This window comes from Abramis brama, assembly GCF_963993115.1.
Source record: "Abramis brama genome assembly, chromosome: 16".
NCBI classification, from domain to species: domain Eukaryota; kingdom Metazoa; phylum Chordata; class Actinopteri; order Cypriniformes; family Leuciscidae; genus Abramis; species Abramis brama.
Window position 1 is genome coordinate 1827707 of NC_139978.1, and position 20070 is coordinate 1847776.

The 20070-nt window shown below is 39.7% G+C and overlaps 1 protein-coding gene across 1 annotated transcript in view; it reads right to left on the reverse strand.

Moving 5' to 3' along the window:
• Positions 1-20070, reverse strand: part of mib2 (MIB E3 ubiquitin protein ligase 2) — an 88219-nt gene that overhangs the window by 54445 nt on the left and 13704 nt on the right. Inside the window, exons 2-3 of the mRNA XM_084087603.1 lie at positions 2235-2591; positions 11-182 (exon numbers count right to left, since the gene is read on the reverse strand). Coding sequence (XP_083943729.1) covers positions 11-182; positions 2235-2591 — 529 coding nt within the window. The remainder of the gene's footprint in view (positions 1-10; positions 183-2234; positions 2592-20070) is intronic.

Sequence of the window (20070 nt, forward strand, 5' to 3'; positions counted from 1 at the left end):
AGGAACTCACGGTTGTGAATGCGCCGTCTCGTAGCGCTCGAAGGCGTGCGTCAGGTCGTGCTTGTTGTTCATGTAACACTGAGTGCACAGGTCGTAATCGAAACACACCTTACACTTCCAGCGCATTCCCATAATGCCGTGCTTCTTGCAACTGTCACAAATAATATTTGAGTGTCGGACACCTGAGAGGAAGAAAGGAAAAAAGGGAGATCAGCAAGTCTAGTCCAGGAACGGGTTGTATAAATGACAGGAAGTTTCCCACTGGACTCATCAGTTTCTCACCGTCAGCATTTTAGCTTTAAACTAATGATCATGTTCTCCAGTGCAGAAGCCGGTCAGTGAGTCTCGAACACGTAACGCTTGTTAGCATGAGTGTTTTCCTGAGGCTTTCCCTCCATTAATCAGAAACAGGTCGTTTGAGGCAGACGAGATTTTAATGATGTGCCAAAAGCATTTCAGTTTATCATTAAGCGTTTCCTTGTAAACACAGAGGAACACACTTATATATAGATCTGCACTGCAAACATTGCTTTTCTTACTTAGTATTTGTATCTTGTTTCCAGGCAAAATACCTAAAAATTAGAAGATTAGATCAAATCAAGATGCATTTACCAAAGTAGTAAAATGGCATGAGATATTATGTTTTGTTTTCTGGGGAAATAAATCAAAATTAAGTGAGTTTTTGCTTAAAACAAGCTAAATTATCTGCCAGTGGAGTAAGAAAAATAATATTGTTTTCCATTTGAATTAAGATTTTTTTCTTACACCATTGGCAGATAATTTAGCTTTTTTATAATAATAAAAAAAAAGTCACTTCATTTTTTTATTTTCACAGGAAACAAGACAGAATATCTAATAGCATTATTAAGTAAATGCATCTTGATTTAAGAATTTTTTGATATTTTGACTGGAAACAAGAGAAAAATATTAAGTAAGAAAAGCATTTTTTTGCAGTGCACAATCTTATAGGACTCCAGACAGACAGATACTGATCTCACTTATCTGAGAGAAATATAATCACTTCAGGGATGTACAGGATTGTGGTGTTACTATTTAAGCCAGTTTAAGCCTGCAGCCACTGTGTGTGTGTGTGTGTGTGTGTGTGTGTGTGTGTGTGTGTGTGTGTGTGTGTGTGGACATGTTTTTCTATCCCGGTGGGGACTTAAACCTGAATGCACACAGACTCATGGGGACTCGTGTCACCGTGGGGACCTAAATTGAGGTCCCCATGGGTACAAAAGCTTATAAATCATACAGAATTAGTTTTTTTGAAAATGTAAAAATGCAGAATGTCTCCTGTGATGGGCAGGTTTAGGGATAGGGGCAGTGTAAGGGGATAGAATATACAGTTTGTACAGTATAAAAACCATTACGTCTATGGAGAGTCCTCACAAAGATAGTGCACCAGACATGTGTGTGTGTGTGTGTGAGAGATCCACGTGCGCAATACACACCGCCACCAGCTGAGGGAGTAAACGACTGCTCATGTGCTCCTTCAACACCTGATTTACTCTGGTAAAGCACAATGACAGTAGCACTGAACAAACCTTACAGAGGACAGGTCCTGCACATCTGTGAGCAAACACTCACTTTAAAGAGGCCCTATTCTGCCCTTTCACAAACTCTTGATGTTGTTTCAGGCTCTAGAACAGGTTTTCCTGCTTGAATGTTGATTATTCTCCTCATATTCTCCATTGTTGCGGCTCCTCTCTTCCCAGTCTGTCAGTAATGCTCTGTTTACTTCCTGTCTCTATGAAGCCCCTCCTCCTGAAAAGCACACTGTGCTCTGATAATGAGGAATATTGAGACGTGTTCGTTCCCTCAAGACTACAATGGAGGCGTTTCAGCAAGAGCCAATGAGATTCATTCTTGTGTTACGACACACACGCGCGAGCGTTTGAAAGCAGGCGTCTATCAGCGGATCGGTCCGGCTTGTGCTTTCAAACGCTCCCGTGCGCTGATCATTGTAGCCAATCACAGATAAACCCAATGAGCGCGTGAACACAACGGCCAATCAGAGGCGTTTATGATTCCGCTCAACAGCGCTCAAAGCCTCACATTTTTTAAATGTCAGTAACGACTTGGTACCAAAGTCAGCACTGTTGACAAGACTATGCCCAGCACTAAACAACCATCTCCCATATTTGTAATTTGGACTGCAGTACCTATTTCGACCACTGGCTGTCACTCTTACAGACTGCACCTTTAAGTGGAAGAGATGTTTTTGGTCGTACCTATCTGTGCGTTGTCGTACAGAAGCAGGTCGTATGCGCCCTGGTACCCGGTGCGGTAGTTGGTTCGGGTCCCGCTGTCCCACTGCACCACCACGGTCTTGTCTGGTGTGGTTGTGCTGCCCTGCCGGCCGATCTCCACCACCGTGCCGATGTGCCCTTCTCCCTCGTCCTGCGAGCTCCACTTCCAGTCCAGGCCGCGCACCACACGCATGCCCACCTCCATGCTGCCGCGCGCCGGCCCGGCCTCGCTGGGCTTCCGCTGCGCTCGCGGGACGCTAGCGCTCGCTGCCGGGGGGCGAGGGACCGGGATCGCGAGGGAGCCGAGGAGGGCAGTCTCTGGAGACAGGTCAGGGCTGACTGAAAACACAGAGAACACACACCTTAAACGGCTGAAAAGCTCAATTCAAATTTCTTTCTTAAATATTAACAAAATTCAAATTATATTCAAATTCTAAAGGCAATACTTAAAGGGATAGTTCACCCAAAAATGAAAATTAGCCCATGATTTACTCACCCTCAAGCCATCCAGTGAATGGCTAGAGAAAATGTGAAGACCAGAAAAGTGCATCCATCCATGATATAAAAATACTCCACACAGCCGTCTGTCGGAAGCTAGAGATTATAGTTCATAAAGTTTTAAATATCTTACACAAACACATGGCTTCACTTCAGAAGGCCTTTATTAACCCCTGAAGCCCGTGGAGCACTTTATCATGGGCAGATGCACTTTTATGATGGACAGATGCACTTTTATCATGAATAGACGCACTTTTATCATGAATAGATGCACATTTATGATGGATAGATGCACTTTTATCATGAATAGATGCACATTTATGATGGATAGATGCACATTTATGATGGATAGATGCACTTTTATCATGAATAGATGCACATTTATGATGGATAGATGCACTTTTATCATGAATAGACGCACTTTTATCATGAATAGATGCACATTTATGATGGATAGATGCACTTTTATGATGGATAGATGCACTTTTATCATGAATAGATGCACATTTATGATGGATAGATGCACTTTTATGATGGATAGATGCACTTTTATCATGGATAGATGCACATTTATGATGGATAGATGCACTTCGATGGACTTCAAATTTTCTCCAGCCATTCACTGCCATTATAAAGCTTGGAAGTAACTAATATAACTCTGATTGTATTCGTCTGAAAGAAGAAAGTCATATTCTTTCTTAAAAATAGCAAAAAAAGCAACAGGCAGAGACAGTTGTATGGACAACATACAATGTCATTTCTGAAACCAATAGTGTCACAAAGCATGAGCAAATTTAATGCCAATGGTGACCGTTAAAAACACTCAGAGTGATAGGCCTGTGTTTTAAGCAATTGTTTTGATAGAGGGAAACAAGATACATTTCTAGTTTCAACATTTCAAACAAGTTTATTCTTCTTTAAACACAATAAGTATCAGTTGTTTGAAAATGGAAAAATTCAACAACTTGGACACGGAGTCGCTTCGGGATCCCCGTCTCTATGGGATTTAACCGTATAGGGTCTTATGAAAATGAAGATTACAAAAGAAAAGAATCTAGAAGGACATTGAGATATCTTTAATACTTTTAGAGTTACAGGTATGCAAACTTTGGGGAAAATATTTTTGACACTGCAATGTTCAATGCAAGATATATTTCTAGTTTCAACTTTATTTGTTCTTTAGATATTCCTCTTTAAATGAAAAAAGTATAAGCTGTATGCAAAGTGACCCACATTTGGGTTTTGACCACTGAAAATGTGTACAATTTACCAATTTACAGATGGAGCCACACTGAAATCCCTATATCTCTGGGACTGAACCATATAGAGCCTTTAAAATGAAGATATCAAAAGAAAAGTTTAAGAATTAAACTTTTCCCCATTTCTGAACTGTTACCGTTGGCTTATAACACAACAAATATTGCTAAAGTCAACAGATTTCACTACTAGACCCACCAGACTCTGTGTAAAAATAAAATAATGATGCTGCCATCTTTCTAAAGTCACTTTTACACCCCTGTAATGTGGCTCCAAATCTATGGTGAAAATTGTCTTTCATCACTATTTATGTTTGTCTTTCTTCAGAAAAAATATGAACAAAATCTCAGAATTTTGGTTGATTTGACACGGAATGACCCAAAAGTTCGTTCAACAAGACATTAAATCGCATATAGCCTATTCCCATATGCCTCAAAGTTCACAGAGAATATTCTGTCTTATCCTGGCAAAATTGTCTTTGTTTCTAAAATATCAAAGTAAATCCAATGCAACCCGAATGCAAGCTTGTGAACGCAGTCAGAATGATTATGCATCGGTACGTGAAACACAGGGAAAGCAGACATGGACAAGCTGTTGAAGTCAAACATGCACCTTTAATTAAATAAGCGAACATATGCCAGCTGTTACACCAAACACACTCTTCAAACTCGTCCCATAACTACAACAGACCAGGAGAAGAGCAGCAGATGTTCTGCCCATGCGGTGCTGCTCAAGGCACTCGACCTGTTGGACACACCAGAGTCTCAGACTGCCGGGATACGAGCTTCTGAACAGATGGACGAGCTCCACAGTGTGTGTGAAGAGGCATTCTCACTGAGCTTTACACACAAACAGCTCAATGAACCCCGCTGGCCTTCACAGGTGCAGGTCAATGACCAGAACTGCTCTGGAGAGCACTGAACTTACAGCTGCTTTTAAGACCTTTTAGAGACATTTTTAAGACCCTTTTAAGACCTTTTTAAGAAATTAGGACCCCTTTAAAGAAATTAAGACCCTTTTAAGACCCTTTTAAGACCTTTTTAAGACATTTTTAAAGAAATTAAGACCCTTTTAAGACCATTTTAAAGAAATTAAGACCCTTTTAAGACCTTTTTAAGACATGTTTAAGACCCCTTTAAAGAAATTAAGACCCTTTTAAGACCATTTTAAAGAAATTAAGACCCTTTTAAGACCTTTTTAAGACCTTTTTAAGACATTTTTAAAGAAATGAAGACCCTTTTAAGGCCATTTTAAAGAAATTAAGACCCTTTTAAGACCTTTTTAAGACATTTTTAAAGAAATTAAGACCCTTTTAAGGCCATTTTAAAGAAATTAAGACCCTTTTAAGACCTTTGTAAGACATTTTTAAGACATTTTTAAGACTCCTTTAAAGAAATGAAGACCCTTTAAGACATTTTTAAGACATTTTTAAGACATTTTTAAGACTCCTTTAAAGAAATTAAGATCCTTTTAAGACCTTTTCAAGACCTTTTAAATGAATAAAAAATTCAGCTGTTAACCAACGCATGCTCATTATTACGAATGCATCTAAATCTAAAGTTTCAAAGACAGTTTTTTTGTTTGAACAGCACCTTCTTTGCCTGTTTTTAAATCTATGCTTAAATCTTACTTATTTAAACAAATTATGGTGGATTAAAAGTTTAATTCAAATTGTTTTAGTAAATTTTTATATCTTTTTTTTTTTTTACATTATTTAAACTTTATGTACACCTTGGTCAACCTATGGTTGTGTTTAAAAGTGCTTTATAAATAAAGAGAAAGAGAATTAATGAATTAAATGTTTGTTAAATTAATCATATGTCAAGGCGCGCTGAAGGATTTTTTTTATGTATTCTCCGAATATCTGTATAATAAATCACAAGAAAAAACAACTAGGCTTTGCTCAAATGGACGTGTGCAATTATGATAATGCAGAAATCCAAACTTTTTTCATTTAAGAGAGAATTTCCTAGTCATCGCAACCGACAATTACTGAATTCTGTAATCAATGCAATTAAATAATATTATGCAATCAATGCATCGCAATGTACCAGTGCATTTTTACACCCCCATCCAGCATTAAACAGCATATAAAGAGCATATCTTGAGAAACTGCTCAGAATCTGATGTCCTGAGGTCATTAATGTCTCAGTGCTCTGAATAAGCGAAAATATAAATAGACTAAAAAGAGGAACTGCTCTTTTCCCATCAGACAACTTCCTCAATTCATGAGCCTGTAGTCGAATAAAGGTCAGTCTGGTGGACCCAGATCTACATTACAACAACTCTGCAGTGTCGTCGTACTCGAGTCCAAGTCTGAGCTCAAAACCCTATTATCTATGACTAGCCGAGACCAGCTCATTCAACTTAAAAGTCCAGGCCAAGTCCAAATGTCCAAGATAGCAGAAAAAGTAGTAACTGAGCAACATGTTAATTTTCCTAATACAGAAAACAGTTTATTGTGCCCTTCTATGCTATTTATATCCTCACGAGTTCAGACGGGGTCCCTCAGGGTTCGGTCCTCGGACCTCTGCCTTTTAGTTTGTGTCTGACGTACAAATCTTGAGGTATGCAGATAATACTATGATTTACGCACAACTAAAACTAGAGGACGGGTGGAAATAAAGCAGTCAGGCAACATTATCTGGTAAATGTGCATTAAAAACTTGGTAACACTTTACGATAAGGTTCTTTAGTTAACATTAGTTAAGTATATTAGCATGAACTAATAATGAACTGCACTTATACAGCATTTATTAATCCTTGTTAATGTTAAGTTCAACATTTACTCATACTTTAATAAAATCTTGTTAATGCACTGTGAACTAACATGAACTAACAATGAACAGCTGTATTTTGCATTAACTAACGTCAGAATTAACAAATACAGTAACAAATGTATTGCTCTTGCTCATGTTTAGTTCATGTAAGTTAAAACATTAACTAATTTACGTCATTGTAAAGTGTTACCAAAAACTCTACTAAAAACAAATGTTTACACATTGCCAACCAACACTAGATAACGCTCCACTTCGGCACAGTTTAAATCAAACATGAAGATACGGCTATAGAGGAGTCAAACTATCTGACACTTAGGAATCTGTTATATTAGTTTATGTTCTATGCCTATATTATTATTATTTTGACTTTGATTATTATTTCTGTAACTTTGTTTTGTGCAATTGTATCATTAACTGTAGTGTATGCTTAAATGTTATTTAACGATTAATGATTAATGAAGCCATATGTTCCTGTGTTCGTTTCTTTAGTATTTAGTAATTTAGTAGCCAATCCTGGATCTGTCACAGACTGTCCATTGTCCCTGTTAAACAAAATACTAAATAATAATAAAAGAAATGCGAGCACTCGTGGCAACTGTTTAGCAGCTGTTTATGCCAGCTCGCGTTTGTGTTGCAAGCGATAGGAAGAACACAAGCTGCTCTCTAAAGGCAACTTATGAAGAGACTAGCAGCTGTGAGGAATGCGTTACGCTATGATAAGAGTGACTGGGAACATGCACAGATACAAACGGCATTCACTTCCGTTCAGGGCGGATTGTGTTCATTCATACCGACAGCGACACGAACCCCAGACCAAGTGGACTTGAGGAAATCTCCAAAGCAAACTCTCTGATCGGCAGCAACAGCTCATCTGGCTAATCTGAAAGCACATGCACTTCCTACTGGGGGCCTAGTTAGCAAGAATCCCCAACAGATTGCCTGATAAGAAATGGATTTTGAGAGTGACTGCACAGGACCGCAGTAATTAGCAGAATTACACAAATCACAGACTTGAGTAAAAGTACAGATACCCTAATAAAATATCACTCCAGTAAAAGAATTAAGAACATTTTACTTGAGTAAAAGTACAAAGGTACTTGACTTTTAAAGAAAACCCAGCCCTTAATGTTGTTTATGTGTCTATATGGAGTTTTTAATATGCTTTAAGACAAACCATGTGTAAATTCATAAGTCGACTCCATTGCTGAGTATTTCCTCCTTAAAACTGCAGTGAACCAAAGACAGTCTCAAAAACACGCTTTGAAATCGCTGGTGTTTCTGACGTCACAAACTACCTTGTAACCAATCAGATCAACGTGTGATCGTCAACCAGTGGATCTCTGAGCTGAGGGAGTGAGTGGAGGCGGGGCTCATTTGAATATTCATAGAACTGCGCATACTAAATGAGGCAAGGGTGTCGAGTTACATTCAAGATCTTTTAAGGCATGAAGAATTGGTTTTTTTATTAAAAAAAAGTTTAAATGTCATTTTGGTGATGAAAGATGAGTTTTAAGGGATACAATCATTGACTACAGGGGGACTTTAATGTACTTAAGTATTAAAATGTAAAAAGTTTATTTATTTATAATATATAAATATAATTTATTTTATTTATACAAAATATTTCCTACTGCTAAATCTTTTACAGCAGATTAGCTCACTAACAACATAGTCATGACCTAAATATGATTTTAATTTGCAAAAATACATCCTAACTTACCCTATGAATGAAGTGAATGGCTAACTGCAGACTCGCTCTGACGGATCAGTGAATCAGTGAGTCGTTGACTCTAGAACTGACTCGTTCAGTGTGATTTACGAACCGATTTGAAAGGTAAATGGCATGATGACATGTCACGTATATTTGCGCTAGAATGACACAAGTCGTACTTTGGTTTGTTAGAGTAGAGGATCTGTCCCGGGGAGCGCTGGCTTTCATCAGACACACGTGGAGGAGAGAGAGGAGATGAATCAACACTCATCCAGGATAAACAGCACTGAGGAGGGATCACATCAACCCAAGAGAAGCGCCAAAACACATCCATTCCTCGTGAAACACACACACACACGTGTGTGAGAAGCATGGCCAGCTCTTCCACGCATTAGTGTCGTCCGACCGCACCGAACAGAACAAACTACAACTGATGAAACTCTCAAAATATCATGTAAACGGAGTTTTCAAAGGAAATGTTGTGAATATATGAATGCATCAGATGCCATATGACCAGAAGACACCGATAAACCCCGTCCATCATGACCGCTGTAGGGCAGTGACCGGATCGAACGCAGAGTTCAGTGCCACTGCAGTGCCTGAGTTGTAGGGCTGTCTCGTAAACACATCAAAGTATGACCGAAACAACATGACCGGAGCGCTTCTCTTGGTTGTGTTTGTGTTAAAACAATCTTTCAAGACTGTCAGGTTTATAAATGACCGACTTCTAAAAGCAAATGTTGACAGAAATGCTGACTCGTGTAGTTCGGAGCCGCTGCTGTGATGCTGTACACTCGTGTCCGGTGTGAACACACTCACGCGTGTGAAGCTCGAGCACAGGCCAGGACTTTCACGTCACGCGTCATCGACTACGGCAGATCAGCGGTTCTCCTGTTACGGCACGGTTACTGAACAACGCCAAGAAGAGGAACATCTGTGTGCGCAACAGAACACCGTAGTACCAGCAGCTGTTGCTTAAAGTCCCTATTATCAGTCACGTACACACACACACACACACGCACCGCACTGATGATGAAGCGCGCGAATTAGGAATTCAGGAAATGTAGGAGTTAAGTCGAGAGTTAATAATAGAGTATTATTACTTTAAAAGACAGAGTGTGGAGGGCGAGAGCGCTGCAGTCAGTGGCGGAGGCTCCGCTAAACACACACTTGCTGTCTAAGGGGAACATGTTGGTAGGAACAAAAGTGTACTTTTTAAAAAAGGTCCTGCCCCAGTGACCGCTTTAGTACCTTTCTTTCTGAGAGTGTGGTGGAAAGGACGAGCCAGCACACACACACACACACACACACACACACACACACACACACCTGAGTCTTTACATCAGTGCAGAACTAGGGTGCGCAGACTAAAGCCCTGTCCGGACGGGACTGTGACTTAATGCTAATCCCGTGCGCATACACCCGCTGTAAATACGTATACATTTCGTCATTTCCTGTTTAAAAAGTAGTTTTCTGCGGTTTTTCAAGTATGGAGACGCTTGAAAGGCATCAGTGTGTTCTAGACGCTGGAACGAGTCTGTGGCAAAACTCAAGTGTTTCACACACACCATCAGATCAGAAGAAGATCGAACGCACTCGTCAGAGGCACCAGACATCTTTCAGCATTAGTGTCTATTACCAACACAGTCCAGTCTGAAGTTAATACATCGTTCGACCGGACATAACTGTTTTATATAATATAGGTTATGTGTGTTTGTGCACGTGATATCGGGAAGCAGCGTAACACACACATGAGGACAGGAGTGACGGCGGTGTGTAAGTCGAGTTACTCTCCCACTCCTGCTAGTGTTACTGAGATCTCCTATCCCGTGTGAACTGGCCATTACAGCGCTATCCGCACGCGATGAGTGTGACCTGGTGACCTCTAGTCATGCGTGATAATAGCGGAGGTCGTCTGTGATCTGTGTGAATCGGCCATGTCTGTAATATGTAAAGTAAATATTCCCCGGCGAATGACCGACCACATTCTGCCGAACACGAGCTCCTGTGATGATGAGTCGCATCTCTGTGATCTGGCGGGTCGTTTATAATCTTTTCAAGGTTTTTGTTTCCTGTTTCCTTCTTCATCCATCTTTCGGGAAGAATGGAGGCGGCGTTGGAGAGTTCTGATAGTGGTTTGGGTGCTGGACAAGCGGCAACATTCTGATCTGAAAAATGAAGCCTACCCGGAAGTGCGAAAAACTGCAATACATCGAAAATCCGCTAGAGGGAGGTCCCAAAAGGGAGCAAATGTCCATAGCCCCCATGTTAAAATGTCCGTTTTCACAGCATAAATTCATGTTTTTACAGGTTGGTCCCATGGACTTTTATTGTATTTTTCGATAGCTTCCGAGTGCCTGACAACTGTGAGGGGGGTGAATTTTTTTCTAACTCGTTAGTTTAGATCGTATTTAGATATAAAATGTATGACAAATAAGGGCGTGGTTAACTTTGATTGACAGCTTGATTGACAGCTTAGGCTGCGCCAAGGAGAATGACAACATAAGCAGCGCCATTTTTTAACACAGTTGAAATATAATACTACTGTTGAATAATAAAATGTAGTTTTAAGAGTTTTTCAGGCGAGAATGTAGTTGTTTAAAGCTCAAATCTGTGGTTTATTTATAAAGATTTATGAAAATTGTATCCAGTTGTGAGATCCAGCGATGACCGGGCGCTCGGCGTCATGTACCCCGCCTGGAGCAGCCTTTCCTCGGCTAGTCCTTCTGGCGTTTGCCGCTGACTCTGGCGTCTCTGTAGTGGTTAAACATAAGATATAATTCGTCTTGTGTATATCTAATAGGGCTGGGTAAAAAATATCGATTTCTCGATTTTAATCGATTCTCATTTTTACGAAACAATATCGATTCTTAAATCCCAAGAATCGATTAGTCATCCTGTTTTCAGTTGATGAATTAATGGAACATTGTAGCGCATCCCATCCAATAAATCGCAATAATCTTTGTGCTTTGTTATTATTGATATGAAACAAAGTCTCAGATTTCAAATTACGTCCATTTTCTTACGAAATTCAAAAACATAATCAATCAGTGTTTCAACCGTGGAAAGACGTTAGTAAACAATGTCATGTAACGTCACATTTACCTCAGAAAAACCATATCCAGTGACCATAAACTCGTTAGTCAGCTGGAAAAATTAACTCTAGAGAGGAGCATTTTGCTAAATATATGCACCATATTACATAATCATTATTTATAATTCAATATTTAATGCATGTTTGAATAAATCTGGAAAGTTTTTATGACAGCCACCATTTAAATTTTTATATTTTCATATAACTTTATTATTATAAAAATAAATAAAAGTGTATTTTAAGTGTTTGTATACAAATCAGTTAATTTTTACCCTTCAATATTATAGTAGGCTAATGAAGCCTATAGGCTACAACTGACTCCCATAGTTTACAATAATTTTTTTCCCTTTTATTTTCCAGTTTTCCTTGAGAAAATTTACAATGTATTGTACCTGATATCCAAAATAATCGATATTGAATCGAATCGTAATCGAAATCGAATCGCAAGCTTGTGAATCGAAATCGAATCGAATTGTGAAATCGGTGTCAATACCCAGCCCTAATATCTAACGGGCGATTTTTGGTCTCGTGAATCTATAATTTGTTCCCTGGCCAATCGTTTTGGCTGAGGGGAAGTTTCATAACTTTATAACTTTACCGTTGTATGGTTAGACTAGAGCGCTGACTTTGTATGTTTGACTGAATTGTTTGCTTTATTTGTATAGCTTCTTATACCTTTTACTTATACTTTTATAATGGCTAATATTGATAAAACTGAAATTTAACAAAAAGAGACTGGGTTGAGTTTTGTCATTTTAAATTTTAATACAACGAATATGATCTGTAATGTTGTTTACTGCAACATCTGTTGTTTAGTACAAATGCATATATTGCCTGGACCATAAAATGTTTAATATTTTTATATTTAAAACGAAAAGAGGCAGGTTTGTGTTTTATATTTCGTTTTGTTATAAATAGGCAAACGTTATGTGCAGTGAATATAATCAATAAGCGTTGCCTGAACCACATTTGTGTGGCTATAATGTTTAAGATTTCTTTAAATGAAAACGAAAAGAGTTAGTATGGTGTTTTATAACATATTTCGTTGCCTAAAATACACAGAGATAACCGGAGTAGCAGAGCGAGCTGAGTGACGCACGCTGCGTCCTTTACCCATATATGGATTGGCCAGAAGGTGGGCGGGGTTAGGATTTCCCAAGATGGCGCCGCCCATACCCCCCATAAACGGCTTCAAACCCGTTCTTCAGAAAGTCTATGGGTGACGTCACAGACGCTTTGTCCATATTTTTTACAGTCTATGGTGCTGGGTCATATCGCTATACACCACACAACTATACAGTTTGCAGAAAGAGAAAGCTAGAAACCATCAGAAGAGCAAACACACAAAGAAAGATTAGATGGAGATGACGTGTGTATCAGCATGAGGTGAGGAGCATTCCTCTGTTTATGATCATACAGCCAGACCCATAACAACAAGACATTTACAAGCAACTATTGACATCACAGATAAGTCACAGGCTTCGCTGATCCTGTGCGAATGCGCCACACCACATTCAGATGTGTGTGTGTGTGTGGGGGGGGGGGTCATTTCTAAACCACACGAGGTCCACAGATAATACTAATCCAGTGCAAATAGGGTTTAATATTACAGACGTCAGACTCCATCCACCCTTGTAAAGTTCATCCCGTCCAAATAGGGCTTAAGACAACGACTGATTAGCATGTTGTAGCGGAGAGAAGGTGCGACCAACTGAGAACACGAGCCCTGGACTGTCTTTAGGCGAGTCATTAAACATTCACTCAACTAACATCTTCAAAAACGCAGATTCACACACACACACACACACACACAGATGCACTGAAACTGAAGCCGTTGACGTTATTCCACCCTCGAGCGCCACTGTACACTCGTCTGATCAGCGCATCGCAGGTGTAGCGCTCAGACTGATGCTTCACCGAGATCAGCGGCTCTGGTTAATGCTGACGCCGCTAGTGTTGTCACGATACCAAAATTATTGTTTCGATACCGATACCAAGTCAAGTATTGCGATTTCGATACTTTTTCGATACTTTTCCTGAAAAGGGAGAAACACTCTCAAATATCATTGCTGTGCTTTATTTTAAAACCGGGACAACATTCTAATCATATAACACACTAATAAATGAACATATGAACAGCAGATATATTAAACATTTGAACAAAATATGAAATATCAAACTATAAAAAATAAATTAGAGCAATGACATTCAAGGTACATTTTTTTATAAATTTAGCAGCATTATCTCATTTATCATAAGAAACATAAGAGCTTTATCTTGATTCTGAACTTTGAATAAAAATATGAACAGCGATTATATTAAACAATGTTTAATATTAGTAACATATGATAAGCCTCATTGGTGATATATTTGACGTGGGGAGAGAGTTGTGGAAGGCCTATGCTTCATGTTAAACATAAATATATAGCAGCAAAGACAACGTCGGCAGTGTTGACGGCAAAATAGGCTACAGAATAATTCGTTCTGTATTGAGAGGTGCAATATTTGAAAATCGATAATATTTTTTTAAATTACATTTATATTGTATTTATGTCAAAACTTTCAAACATCAAAATGTCATTTATTAATATGTATTCGTGTCAAAATGACATAGAAACATCTTTTCCTATTCTATTTTGCCTGGAAACGCTTCCAACACGCTCGCGTGTCGCGTGAAAAATAGGCGTTGGTTCTATTTCTAGCATGCACGCGTTTTCCGCGCGGCTCGAGCTGCGCCCAGGCGTGTGTCACGCAGGCAGTTAACATGGGAGCCGAGATAAAAACAGACACGACACGCAGCCAGTGTGTCGCCGGCCTTACAAATCTTGAACGCGGTCATTCTTAGAAGTATCGATACTAATAAATTAAGGAATCGTGACGTTTTTAATTTCCGGTTTTCTTTTGAAGTATCGGTGCACCGTGCAACAGAGCAAGGTACAGTAGGCAACGTACTTCCATATGTCACTCCTCGCGTCATCTTTTTCTACGAGTCGTGACCACTTGTGCTCGCACATGCAGCCATCTCACTGTAGTGTTTTGTCACATGACACTGACAGCGGCAGGTTCTTTGCTGCGTGCGTCAGGAAAAACACACAGATGTCCATAGGGAGGCGTTATTTTTTTTTTAAAGTATCGATACTGATAAATTTAGGTATCGTGACTTTTTTCATTTCCGAGTATCGCGATACTTTTGAAGTATCGATACACCGTGCAACACTAGACGCCGCTCACCGAGAACACGCCTGAACATCACCGAGTGTGTGTGTGTGTGTGTGTGTGTGTCTCGCTCACAGGTGTGTGTGTGTGTGTGTGTGTGTGTGTGTCTCGCTCACAGGTGTGTGTGTGTGTCTCGCTCACAGGTGTGTGTGTGTGTGTGTGTGTGTGTCTCGCTCACAGGTGTGTGTGTGTGTGTGTGTGTGTGTGTGTCTCGCTCACAGGTGTGTGTGTGTGTGTGTGTGTGTGTGTGTGTCTCGCTCACAGGTGTGTGTGTGTGTGTGTGTGTGTGTGTGTGTGTCTCGCTCACAGGTGTGTGTGTGTGTGTGTGTGTGTGTGTGTCTCGCTCACAGGTGTGTGTGTGTGTGTGTGTGTCTCGCTCACAGGTGTGTGTGTGTGTGTGTGTGTGTGTGTGTGTGTGTGTGTCTCGCTCACAGGTGTGTGTGTGTGTGTGTCTCACTCACAGGTGTGTGTGTGTGTGTGTGTGTGTGTGTGTGTCTCGCTCACAGGTGTGTGTGTGTGTGTGTGTCTCACTCACAGGTGTGTGTGTGTGTGTGTGTGTGTGTGTGTCTCGCTCACAGGTGTGTGTGTGTGTGTGTCTCACTCACAGGTGTGTGTGTGTGTGTGTGTGTGTGTGTGTGTCTCGCTCACAGGTGTGTGTGTGTGTGTGTCTCACTCACAGGTGTGTGTGTGTGTGTGTGTGTGTGTGTCTCGCTCACAGGTGTGTGTGTGTGTGTGTGTGTGTGTGTGTGTGTGTCTCACTCACAGGTGTGTGTGTGTCTCACTCACAGGTGTGTGTGTGTGTGTGTGTGTGTGTGTGTGTGTGTGTGTGTGTGTGTGTTCAGCTCTTCTGCATCCCAGCACATTTACAAGATCAAACCTTACAAGAGTTTCAGTCAAACTCAAGATATGCGGCTAACTTGATCCACTTCTGTAAACACAGCAAGAATAATCACAATCAAACTGTGCAAGATTTGAACTGAACTCGTGAAATTTGTGTCAAGCGATAATAAAACCAGTAGCCGACCCGTCATTGACCACGTAAACAGTGTAACGTCACTAAACTTAACCAGATTCTGCTTAGTTACCAAATGTTTGGACGATCACACACACACACACACACACACACACCACAGATGATCCACAGATTTATAAAGCCTGTGTTCTCCTGCTGTCCTGTTCGTCTGGACACAACCTTCACAATATCTGATGTTCATGAGCATTAATGTTCTTATTTATTGTTCTATTTATTTTATACTATTGTACTACGAGTTTGCAGTAAAGCAAAGATGTCATTATTTAATTTAGTAAAAAATATGATTTTAATCTGAAAACACTGTACATTTAGAGAAACACACATTTCAGCATTATCACTGATCTGTGTTTTCCTTGAGAACCAAAGCAAGCTAATCAAGTTATTATATTATATAAAGTTTATTATATCGCAATATTGACCTCAATAATCACAATATGATATTTATATTTATCAAGGATGAATTAAATTGATCAAAAGTGACAGTAAAGATATTTATAATGTTACAAAAGATTCTATTCAAATAAATGAAACAACAAATAAATGTTCACAACTGTTCTTTTCAACAATGATAAATGTTTCTTGATCATCAGATCATCATATTAGAGTGATTTCTGAAGGATCATGTGACTCTGAAGACTGGAGTAATGATGCTGAACATTCAGCTTTGATCACAGGAATAAATTACACTTTACTGTATATTCACATAGAAAACAGATGATTTACACTGTAATAATATTCCACAATATTACTGTTATTTTTAAAAACATAAAAATTTTACCGATCCAAAACTTATGAACGGCAGTGTGTAACAACTACAAAAGTCCAGTGTGTAACAATATGATTTATGCACTAAACCACCATAAACCCTCAGCCGGCAGATGATAAACGCTCAGGACAGCGACACTACCCGACCTTCCCTGTTCTGCACCTGATTGGCCCCAATTAATCAATATCCAATCAAAACAAATCAAATCACATGCTTGTGAATCGAATCGTGAACTCGTGTAAATGTCCAGGATCATGGATGCTGAAATGAAACCAGCGTAATTGTAAAATCAGAAGGTTATACATATTCATAATCTCCATAAAGCTGAGCTTCTCTCAGTGCTGTGAACACAGGGTCAGATTAGGACGACACGTGGCGGATCACACGACATGACATCATCATCATCCCATTATGAATAATCCGCCTACCAATCTCCACCCCTTAGATCTGGATCCAGCTCCGCCCCCTGGATCTGGATCCAGCTCCGCCCCCTGGATCTCGTGTTCTGCAGTGAGGTGCCACTGAGATGCCGAGGATGATTTGAGAGTAGAACGGTCATCCATTACCCAGAATTCTGATGGTGTGTGTCACACACGCATCTCACTGAACAAGGCCAGGGAGCAATAGTAATGCTTTTTATTCATAACTGTTTTTGATTGATATTTGTATGATTTGTAATATACAGTGAATATTTGTATGTGGTTGTTGTGGTTAAAGATGTGGTTTAACTGGAGTGCGGTGGCGGGGGGGCTTGATGATGAAGCATGTGATGATGATGAATGATCCTGTGGGCAAACTCAACAGAAATACTCCAAAAACTGAACAAATTGAATATTTACATAAAGCATATTTTTAAGAGCACTGCCATTTTAGCATTAGGACATCATCATCATGACAATTAATCACATTTTCCCAAATTCTCATTATTGTAAGTTTCTTTTTTTATCGTTTTCTCTTTTGAGTTTCTTCATGATTCTCAATTATGTTTTTCATCGACTTCTAATTACTGTCGTAAAGTCATTTGTACTGATCAACAGCGATAATTTAATTATGCTTAAATATCAAACTACCATTAAAACATTTGGTAACACTTCATTTTAAGGTGACGTGGTTAAACATTACTTACTATAGTAATAACAGTAAATTATGCATAATTACAAGCAACTGACCCTCAATCAAACCCTAAACCTGATCTTAACCCACTAGTAAGCTGGTAACAGTAATAGTAACATTTGTCAAGTCGGATCACAGGAACACTCAGATGTTCTGGTCCAGAGAGAGCCGTCGTCATGAAGAGATGTGAAACAGCTTCACTAACAGTCTTTTCAACATCACAGCATCATTATTCCTGCCTCACACTCACTCAGATTATCACAGGAGTGCTGGAGAAAAGATTATAGTTCAGATATAAACACTGATGTCTACAGTAGATCACAATAGAGCAAATCAGCTTTTAAAAGTAACTTGAGGCTTCAAATAAAGATTGTAGTGATTACATCGTTACACCAGTAGGTGGCGGCAGGAGACTGTGAAAATCAGTGTTGCCAGATTGGGCGGGTTCCCGCCCAATTGGGCGGTTTTGAATTTGATTGTGCGGGTAAAAAAGGGTTTGGGCGGGTGGACAAAATTTGGGCTGGTTTGGGGTCAGTTCGGCGGTTTTCAAACATCTTCATTTTAAAGTCTAATTGGTTAAAAAACTAAACTAAAGTGTGCATGTAGTCCATAAAATCAGTCATCATGACATTACTGTACACACACGCCCATGCAGAGTCAGCTGGCGTTAGTGTTGACATCACCGACGAGCACGCACTTTTAGCCAATCAGCGATCAGCAGGCAGATGTGATTGAGCGCGAAGTTGTAGCCGTATATTAAAGTGATCGCTAATGCCAAAGTGATATAGCCTACTAAACAGTAAGTTTTATCTACACAGTAAAGAGTAAGATAGTGAGCAACTCTAAAAACGTACACCTGGTGGGAGATAGATGGTGAATATAACTCTGAGGAGAGCACAGTTGAATGACTTGAAATTAAATTAAATATGGGACGTGAAATATGTCCATGGCCATGTGCACACTAGCCTAACCTTACCAGACATCGGCAACTTTTACACCGTCCAGATTGCACTATACTCGATCCTGACAGCTGCTGAAAAAGGTTTGAATCAACGATGAATGAGTTTGACTGCTAAATTCTGCGTTATGTTCTGCAATGTGTACTTCCGAGGGTTAAAGTCATCGGTTCATTTCTTGATTGCCGTTTTGACAGTGTCCATCTGGACATTTTAGTCATATTGGCTAATTCTCCTTAATTATTGCCCTGTTTTGATCTGTTTTCCTGGAATTTTATTTTTTATTTTATTTTATCATTGTTATTTTGTTTTAAGGAGATACAAATTGTGCTTATCAACCTTGAATGACATGGTAATGAAAATATATCATATTATTTTGGCGGCAGTAAAATTTTTGGGCGGTTTTTTCTTGTAGTGGGCGGGTTTTGGTGAGCTTTTGGGCTGGAAATCACTGTCCCAATCTGGCAACACTGGTGAAAATATGTGTTTGTCATTGAATCATTCACTCAAGAGATTCATTCTACAGCAGGGCTCTACAGTGCGCCCATTTCACTCACACATGCGAGTAAATATTTCGGCGTGCGAACGTGAAAAAATATTTGGGCGCACTCGTGCGAGTGACAGCATTTTTCTATAGAAACAGCTGCAAATACATCATCATGAGGAGGGGCAGAGTAGGACACTATATTACCGGGAGATCAATTATTTAGGCCTAAATCTTCAGTAGCTAGTCTGTAGCCTCATACAAAAAACTACAGTGCCCACACACGAACTATTTTAGGGCCCTATAATTTCCGTGATCACGGAATCGCGGACGGAATCGCGGAATTGGCAAATTAACGCGGAATCTAGTGTCAACGCGGAATTTTACATATTTGGAATAAAATTCTGTTTTTGTGTGGGAGAAAAGCGTATGTCTGAGGAAAATGGCATATTACTGAAAGAACGAGCAGAGAGAGAGGCCCGGTCGCGCGCGTCTTCAAACTGTCTTGCTCTCTCTCACTCCCTCGCGCTTATTAATCTAAATCAATTGAGAATTGGCACAATGGTAAAAGATCGGAAGAACGAGATTTCACGTGGAGCATTCGGATATTTTTTTTCCTGAATTAGGCTACCGCTGTGTGTGAATTGTGCAAAAAAAAAAAAAAACCTTTTTACCTTTCCTTCTGCTCTGAAAAGCGTTCCGCCCATTCAGCTGACATAAAAAACACTTTCAATAAACTAAACAAAACCTATCCAATGATGAAATGTTTTCTGTGCGATGTCCTAAAACTGCCGGGATAATCACACAACGCGTACAAGTCTGCTAATGATACGTCCGATTCGCGAACTAATGACTCCTTTGAACCGATTCACTTTAATGAATGGTTAAAACAACTGATCTGTCCAACACT